Consider the following 9,525-nt stretch of genomic DNA (forward strand, 5'->3'; position numbering starts at 1 on the left):
TCAGAAAGGACAAGATAGATCAGTTGGGGTCACCTAAATGGTGTCTCAGCCGAATTGGCTGGTCACCCGTGCTTGCTGCACTCTGCCTTTCCCTGAGTCACTAAGTCCACTAAAGGCCATGAGCATCAGAAGATTTGCATGGTTGCAAATCCCGTTGGTGTCAGAGCCACCTGTGAAGCATTCCAGCCTTGGGAAAGATCACGATTAATCCGCAGAAACTTTCATTATTCTGTGTTATTCAGAATGGGTGGTGTTAGACTTTTAAGCTTCTAGCATTGACAGTCCAGCATAAGCAAGTAAGTGATGAGATAAAGTGTAATGAAGAGGTGAAAACCAGTCATTACTTAGCTGAGATGAGGAGGGATCTCCAGGAAGGCAGCAGAGGTGTTTTCTCAGCTTAAAGGAAAACAATCAAACGAGGTAGGAAAAACATTTAGTTGAACTAACTGGGGTGTTGGGCTATATTCCAAAAATGACCAAGAATCAGTAGCAAAGGGGGGACAAAAAAGGCATATTCAAAGGCAGGAGGCCCAGTAAAGCAGATTCAAAAGAGATTTAAGACGCACTGTTTTTCCCTCTGCAGAAAATAGGCTCCTGTTGAGCTTTCTCAACTTAGCTATTTTTAGTTGCAGGAGACACAAAGCCTACATTGTTGTCACAAAGATGTCAGCTGCCTCAGCATCCCCAGGCACCTGCAGGAACGATTCATTTAACCATTGACAAAGTGTCTGCATGCGGACACCATCATACATCTTCCATATGTTGTAATGAAATGTGAGTTATCAGTGCAGTGCAAAGTATTTTTTATCACTGTGTGGCACTGACCCTGGGGAGTTCTAACAGCTAAAGCACAAAAAAAATATGAAAACTCCAGTGAAATCACCGCTTGCTTAAGTACAGCTTCAGTGTGTTACAGTAAAAACATTCTTGAGCCCAGATACTTTATCCAACTGTCACAGCTGACTGTTCTCCATCTCCAGAGGCTCCATGGATGTAACCAGGAAAAGAAAGGCCAGAGGTCAGTGAAGCAAGTACTTCCATGGTCTTGGTGTCACTGACTTGGCCAGGAGGGGCAGAGTACTAACTTGTCCCTGCATTATCCAACATAAATGCCTTGGGTCTCTGTGTTCAGAGCTACAGCTACACCATCTCTTTGGAGCACTGGCAAGGGGATTATGAGTCACACAGTGACCACGAGAGAAGGTGGCGGGGAGATAGAGGTTCTCATGTGTGAGTCAGTGATAGCCACTCCTCTCCCTTATAACTTTCAATGGAGTGTTAGCCACTTCAGTGCGTACAGGGAGCAGGAAGGACTAAACCCTGGGGGAGGGAGGGCCTAGTGTGCGCTGGACTTCTGGTGAGTCTAGCAGCAAGTGTTAGGGATGGGCACAAGGATGCTGAGACAGGGGGAAGGAGCTCGAACTCCCAGGCAGGAGGCCATGGTGGCCAAAATGCCAGCACTCCAGGCACTTCCGGGTTCTCCTCTCCCTGCAAGCCTGCATGCTTTATTCCATGACTAGGAAGACTCATCTCCAAGCTATGCTGGGGTCCAGCAGGTATCTCCAGAGGCTCACCTCTCCAAGGGCTGATAGACCACAGTAGAACTTCTCCTGACATGGCACCCCAAGGTGTATGGAGGGGTCACCAGGGATTTCCCCTGGGTGTACTTGGCCTCAAGGCCAGTAACTACAGATAGCTAGTCACAGGATGCCATTGCAATCACTAGGTAAGGTCTGTTTAGCCTTCTGGGGCTTTCACTAAGCTCAGCTCTGAGCCCGGCTCATGTGGTGCCATGCAGACAGGCACTGAGCTTTTGCTGTAGTATTTCACATACGTGGAGGTCTCACTTCCCTGAGGCTGCTCAAGTATCACACCTGTCTTAAAGGGAATTTGTACCACTGAAGCCACTCCTGCTTGTAAGGCTGCGACAACTCATAAGCCAAGACAACTCACTTTTTAGATGTTTTATTCTCATGAGAAATAAAGAGACAAGCAATAGATCAGACAAGCTGGCTACTGACAAGACTGTGTTTTATTTCTTTAGCAAAAATCTTTTACTTGTTTGGAATAAGCCATTTTCATCATAAAATCACAAATATGCAAGTAAAAACATGGTGTGCCCTGCAGACAGCATGTAGTCTTGACCACCTAGAGGATGATTCAGCAGTGAGAGCCTTATATTGCCTTTAGGACCCAGTGAAGCTCATGACACTGTACAATACTCAAGAAAAGTAGGTGGATAACATCAGGATGCATGTAAGAGGGAAGGGAACTATTTTTTTTTTCCAGTCTTGGGGGCTGAACTCAGGGCCCGGGCACTGTCCTTGGGCTTTCTCAAGGCTAGAACTCCACCACTTGAGCCACAGGACCACTTCTAGCTTTTTTTCTGTGTATGTAGTACCGAGGAATTAAACCCAGGTCTTTGTGCATGCTAGGCAAGCACTCTACCACTAGGCCAAATTCCTGGCCTAAAAGGGAACTATTTTAAACACAATGAAATGGTTTTCAAAAGAGAGGAGTAATTCATAAAGACCTTCTAGAAGAAGGCAATGGGTTCTTTTCCTGTCCTGGGCCACACTATGCTGGATGAAGAGAAGCTCAGCCTGCTAAAGCATCAAAATACATTGTTCCATGGGAACCTTGTAGGGAAGAAATGATCGCGATGCTCTTGAAACACAAGCTTCCAAGAAAATTCCCTGCTAGTGCAGAAAGGTTTAAAGACACAGTGGAAGCACACTTGATGGCTCAGTTCACAGTGCTCACTGTGGACAGATTTCTTTGTGGCCATGACATTTCCCAGAAGATTCCTCGGATTTCTTTCATTTAAATCTGTACGAGGGCTTCTCGGTTTCTCTTCCTCTTTGCACCTAGAGCCTCAAGCAGCTAGGTAGGTAGCATGCTCGCTGTCTTCAAGTGGGTCTCGCTTTGTTCCCGCCCGCAGAGTTCAACATGTTCCACATGATTGCAGTGGGGCTCAGCAGCTCCATCCTCGGCTGCCTGCTTACGCTGCTCGTCTACACCTACTGCCAGCGGTACCAGCAGCAGTCCCACGATGCCACGGTCATCCACCCCGTCTCTCCTGCCCCCCTCAACACCAGCATCACCAACCACATCAACAAACTGGACAAGTATGACTCGGTGGAGGCCATCAAGGTAAAGAATTGTCAGAGAGGAGCTATAGGCAGATAGCATGCAAAGAAGGCAGGTGGACCTGGAGCCATCTCTAGGCTGGCAGCACTGGTGATAGGGTTAGAGACAAGTTGAGGGGGCCCTGTGCTCGATCACTCCATGCATAGCTGTTTAGCTTTGTTTGGCATCTGTGAGAACAGTGTCTCCTAGGAATGTAAGTGAAGAGAGGGAAATGAAATAACAGCAAGTAAATAGGGGAAGGTTGCCTTCTCCGTGATTTCTGAATCTGGAGAAACCTTACAGCAGAAAGGAGTGCGCAGGCTAGAGGCTGTGCACAGCTGAATGGCATTGGGGAGGAGACACTTTAGAAGGACATAACCACATCTCTCTCAGAAATTCACCTACACATTCACATGCGTATAACAATAGATAAAGTTTTACTCCACCAAATAGCAGCTGCTGCCCTTCCTGAGTCTCCAGAATGGGTCAGGGATGGAGCTGATAGCCCCACACTCTCTTCTTGAACACGCAGATGAGCTAAAACCTCAGAATGGGGTCCTCGCAGTGGGGTTCCAGCACCCATGTTTCTTCTGGTCTCCTTATGTCAGGTGCCTGGCAAAAGAAAATAAGATTGTTCTGTTTCTACCTACCATTCAAGATCACTCTGACACTTAACAGAACTGTTGCTTCCATGGCAGGGCATATTATTTCATGTCTGTAATTTTTGTTACTCTAGAGGTAGTTCAAAGCAAGCTTAGTTAAAAAATATATGAGATTCCATCTCAGGTATGTCTGGGATATACCTGTTATCCCAGCTACACCGGAAGCATGTTTGAGAAGATCATGGTCCAGACTAGCATATGAGATCCTATTCAAACATCAAAGGATGCAAAAGGACCGGGGGCATTGCTCAAATGTCTTCCTGGAAAAGACTGGGTTCAAACCCAATTACTCCCTGCCAACGAAGGTCTTCATGAGGACAAAACAAAATTTTAAGAGCATAGACAGCTGTAAAAGGCTTTGTTGAATCCTTCTAAAACTTTCTTCCAATACCTGGCCCAGAATAATTCTGGAATTTGTTTTACTTCTCTCTGCCCTGCTTCATTTTTCTCTTGACCCTCTACCTGGAATCAGTTAGCTCTTTGAGATTGCTGAGGACTTTAATGAGGATTGACAAGTACAGGCATCTGTGTCACAGATGGCCACCATGGTCACCTCCCCCACTGAACAAAGGCAGAGTGAAGAGAAATTTGGCATTGGGATCATCTAATTAAATATTTCCTCTAGATACCTCCAATGATTGTACCTACCTGTGGAAATCGTAAAGCTACTTTGGACTTAAGTATATGCAATAATATTCACAATTAGTCCATTAGCTTGAAAATGCTTGGGTTTGGGGCTTTCTGGAGATTTAGGTTTGGGTTTTCTTTTTCTTGCTTCCTTTCTGACTAAAGTCTCAGACGATATTAAAGACAGACAAGTCCGCTGAAGTTATTAGGCAAACAACTGAGGAATCAATAAGTGAGAACATACTTTTTAAAGTAATGGATCCTTGGGAGAGATCAAACTCAGCACAATAGTCCTAATTGTGTTCCATCTGAAATATGACTTACTACGTATTCTGAAATGCTTTTAAATGTATTTTACAGGCATTTAACAAGAACAACTTGATCCTGGAGGAAAGAAACAAATACTTCAACCCGCATCTCACTGGGAAAACCTATTCTAATGCCTACTTTACAGATCTCAATAATTATGATGAGTACTAATAGCTCATATATTTTTTGGCTTCTTGTAAATCCCCCATTTCTCAAAGCCAGCGCTCCATGATCACCCAATATGAGGCTTCAGATTGATGCTTGGATCAAGTTCAAGTGCATTTCTAGCCAAGATTGTCCTGTTGCTACCAAAATTACACATCTTAGAAGCAACAACAACAACAAAATCTAAGTGTAACTCGGGTGAAAATCTGGTCTACACCAAGCTGTTGAATGAGCCACAGTGTGAAGCTTTTGTTTTTGTTTTTGTTTTTTAATTGGTCCATCGCATTCTCTAACAGGTTTGTTATTTTCATGAGCTTTATTTTGCAAAGGTACCAGTCACCTTGAAAAAAGCCTTTAGAAGTTGTCATTTGCCTTTTGAGTGCAAGTCTTCACATTGTTTGAATTTGAGAAAATACATACTTTATCGGAGATCCTCCTCCCTTCATAAGGTCCCAGTGTTTGCCATCATGAAGAAGATGAATTCTGGCAGGCCATTGCTCCCCTCGGGGCTCACTGTGTCCCCTGGGTCAGCACCGTGGGTTCCTGGGCTCCATTCCTTTCCCTCAGATGACTCTCGCCTGGAGCGAGCGGCTGTGGTCACCCGGGACCCAGTGAACAGCGTCCTGCGGTGCCCCCCTCCAGCCTGGCTCACACCCTGGGGGTTCACGGCCACCTGAGGTCTCCTTCTAGGCTCCCGCCAGCCAGGACACCGGGTCTGGCCCACAGGGAGGTGCAGAAAGACCCACAGCTGCTAGCGTCCTGCACAGAAACATCTGGAACATTTATGATAGTGATTTGAGAAAGTATTAAAAATACTGAACTGTACCTAAAAATACCTGTTCACATTGTTCTGTGGTATTAGACCAAATGTTGGAAGAACGGAGATTCAGTGGCAAGCCTTTTTCTGTTTTCTTCCTCCGTGGTGCAGCTAATGTATGGCAATTGCCCATGGAGAGCCCATCTCCTGCCACAGGAAGTGGCATCCTGGTATCCACTGTCACTCAATACCCCAGGCAGGGGAGGAGGACATGCTGGACCCTGCGTCTCTGTGTCCACCCTGCCTCCCTCCTCTCCACCCATGCTTAGCCTCATCTCTTCCCTCCCTGGAGGTGGTTCCAGTTCACCTTGAGAAGTGTGGGCTGAAAATAAGAATTCAAATGATGCCTGTGGTCTCAACCTTCCATCTTTGGTTAAACATTTCAGAGTGTTATAAGACCTACCCCCCACCCCCCCAAAAACACTAAGCCTTAACAACTGACACACAGCATATGCCACTTGTGTGAACAGTAAAGACAGAATTGAAAGGATTTATCTGATCCCTATGGCCATTATAATAAATGCCTAACTAGACATTAATACCTGCTCCTCTGGATGAATGAAACTGCAAATCTGTGACAATGTACAGTGTGGGTGTCGAAGACCACAGTTTCCTTCAGTCTACTAAGTTTTACCCTATTCAACTTAAAGAAAGCTATCTCAGAAAGTGTCCAAAAAATCCAGTGACTAATAATGAAATTCTTGAGTTCAAAATATCTTCATATTAACCAGATTTACTGACATAATGAAAATAGCAGATGGGCTATCTGTGATCTTACATGATTTTCTGGGGAGATTTCGCATGACCTTTTACGCGTTCCCCATAGGCTGCAGAAGAATTCATAGCTGGTAGTCATGCACTAAAATCTACTCACACAACATGGATTCTCCTGAATTGATGGGTTTTTATTGGACATTTTAGCTCATCTCAGTCATTTGTTTTTTGTTTGTTTCCAGCCAAGATTTTGACCTAGTGGTACAGTGTTTGCCTAGCATGCACAAAGACCTGGGTTGGATTCCTCAATACCACATACATAGAAAAAAGCTAGAAGTGGTGCTGTGGCTCAAGTGGTAGAGTGCTAGCCTTGAGAAAGTCCAAGGACAGTACCCAGGCCCTGAGTCTAAGGTCTAGGACTGGGAAAGATAGAGAGAGGGGGAGAGAGAGAGAGAGAGAGAGAGAGAGAGAGAGAGAGAGAGAGAGAGAGAGAGAGAGAGAGAGAGAGAGAGAGAGAGAGAGAGAGATGAGAGAGAGAGAGAGGGAGAGAGAGAGAGAGAGAGAAGATTCCTAGTGTAGCACATAGCTTTCGTTTAGTTATTCCCTCCTGAATATTTTCTTAGCTTCTTGCAAAGGATACTAATATTTCAAGAACTTGTCACTGGGAAATTTATTCAAAATGGCACCCAAACTGGACTTCAATCCATCTTCTTTCATGACTCTTTTCCCCAGGAGATTTCATTTCATGGATAATATGCAGTGTGTAAAGGAAACAATGTTCCTTTCTGCTTCCCTGACACTCCATTTTCTGGCCACCACTGACTTCTTTCCAGGCTGTTCTCTTATTTATGTGAATAGTAATTTGTTTAGGATGATTTCAGATTTGTTAGCTTTGAACTTAAAATATTTTTATGATTGTGTACTATATTTTTTGAGAATTTCCATGATGCCATCAAGCCCTCTTGTCTGTCCATTTCACCCCAGAACAATCAACTTTCTTTAGCTTTGAGTTGCCCTTACATCTCAGTGAGACTTCCTCATTCTGAGTGGAACTTGGGGGTAACTTTGCTAAGTTCACAACTGCTGTCACAGAAAAGACCTGTGGGACCACCTACCAGAGACCACAGCCACCAATAGTCACACAGTATTCACACAACCACTTTTGCCAGTGGCATGACTATGTTGAGTTCCACTTTCCTAATAATTTAACCAATTTTTAAGGCATTTAGTTAAAACAGTAACCTTAGATCAACTCATACTCAAACTCTGGAATTCATGAGTGGCATGGCCATGCCTGGCACACTGGATCACATTCACGTTTCCATTATGTCCATTATGTCATGGCATGCTTGGGAATTTATGTTGATGTAGCACACCTGGATGTGTGATAACCTGTCATCCTCCTCTGTGATTAGCTAGTTATAAACAATCAGATTCTAGAAGTCATTTTCAGCACCCTGATTCCTTGTGCGATGGGTGTGAAATAGTAAAGCTTAATGCTCATTTTTCCATGAGAATTGCACAAAAGTGACTGCTATGCACAGTATATTTCTATGTAAGTTAGACTAGTTACCATTTTCAAAGTTACTTCTGCTACTTATTCCTATTTTGGTCATTAATTCAATTTGGTTTAGAAACATTTCATAACTCTACACATACTGAGCCGAGGCCTTCATGCTGTCTTTCTTTTTGATAACCTAATAAAGGAAAATAGTACTTTGATCCTTGCTTCTTTCTCTTTTTAGAAATTGAAAAGCGGTGAACAAGAGATCATGTTGGATTCTTCATAGCAGTTTTGACGATGACTTATATCTGTGGATTTATATTACAGATGTACATTTTAGGAGGTGGATAAAAGTGTTGCTTTTTAAATTTTTTTTTATTACTCATTGCATTCATTGAAATGTAGTACATAATACAGAAGCATCAGAAATACAGACCAGTTCTCATTTTTAACTATAGTTCACATTATAAAGTACTTAGAAAACCCAAAATCATCAAATTCAGAGCCTGGCTCAAAGTGCACAGTTCCCTGGGGGAGCCTTGTGTCAGAATGCAGTCTTTTAAAATGATTGATTTAGTTTTGTCACATTCAAGCCTACTCCCCATGCTCGTTCGCACTCTACTATGTGGACCTGGTAGACACAGTTAGTCAAAGACCCAGAAGGAGAAAAGTAGAAAACTTAGTCTGTGGCATTTCGACCAAAAATGTAAATTGGGGAAGAAAGTCTTCTTATCGCATCAAAAACCCGAGGCTAGTGTTTCGATGTAACCCTCTTCTTCCTCAGGTTTTTGACCACTGTCAACTAGTTCAAATGTTAGAAAAACACAGAGAGGAAATTTGGATTCTGGAAAGTGGAAAAGCTGTTTTTTTCTGTCATGATACTTGAGAAAGCAGTGTTGCTTGTCTTCTGTCCAGATGCAGATAATTTACTTACTTGTACCAAGTTGCTAGTGCCTTGTTTAAATGATGACTCATCCTTACAAGTGGGTGTTTTTGGTTGCTGTGAGAAGCAGAGAGTTGATTGGAGAGAGTTGGAAGGAGATCACTCTTGTGTGTCTCTGTGAACTCAGGAACAGAAAGTAACCAAGAATCTCCTAGTGGGACAGTGGTGTGTTCAGAACTGAGACCAGCACACTCAGCCCCCCAGAGATTGGAGTCACACTAATATTTCCATCTTCCAGAAAGTTCTTGTGTCTGCTCTATAATGGGAATGACAACATGATGCCTGTGAAAGTTAAAGGGTTTGTTTCTGTGGCTACAGGAAAGCCAAACATAGTCTGCTAACAGCTGGCAGAAGACAGGATGGACTAAGAACCACCTAGAAAACTGATATAATTCATCATTTTATTCCAGTGTCAAAATTGTCAAAAATTTTTTGTGCTGATGTTGATTGCTTTTCTCTTATTCTGTAACTGTGGGGTAAAATCAAACTTGAACTTCAGCACTTTGAAAGAAAGCATGGTAGAAACCTTCACCCCAGGTTCCTAGAATAATCACTTAAGCCCTCACCATTGGCCAGAAAATGCACAAGTGTGATCTAGTGTTGGATTCTTCAACAGTGTGTGCAGATAGTATGTGTTATGCCACTTAATTTGACC

At 43.5% G+C, this 9,525-nt stretch overlaps 1 protein-coding gene across 4 annotated transcripts in view; it reads left to right on the forward strand.

The window, feature by feature from the left end:
• Positions 1-6,936, forward strand: part of Sema5a (semaphorin 5A) — a 377,405-nt gene extending 370,469 nt beyond the window's left edge. For all 4 annotated transcript variants that reach the window (XM_090332136.1, XM_090332139.1, XM_090332137.1 and 1 more), the window contains 2 exons: positions 2,942-3,153; positions 4,779-6,936. In XM_090332136.1, coding sequence (XP_090188262.1) covers positions 2,942-3,153; positions 4,779-4,898 — 332 coding nt within the window. In that variant the 3' untranslated portion in view covers positions 4,899-6,936. The remainder of the gene's footprint in view (positions 1-2,941; positions 3,154-4,778) is intronic.
• Positions 6,937-9,525: the final 2,589 nt, after the last annotated feature.

Source organism: Megascapheus bottae, chromosome 4, assembly GCF_031878675.1.
Source record: "Megascapheus bottae isolate mThoBot1 chromosome 4, mThoBot2.hap1, whole genome shotgun sequence".
Classification (NCBI taxonomy): domain Eukaryota; kingdom Metazoa; phylum Chordata; class Mammalia; order Rodentia; family Geomyidae; genus Megascapheus; species Megascapheus bottae.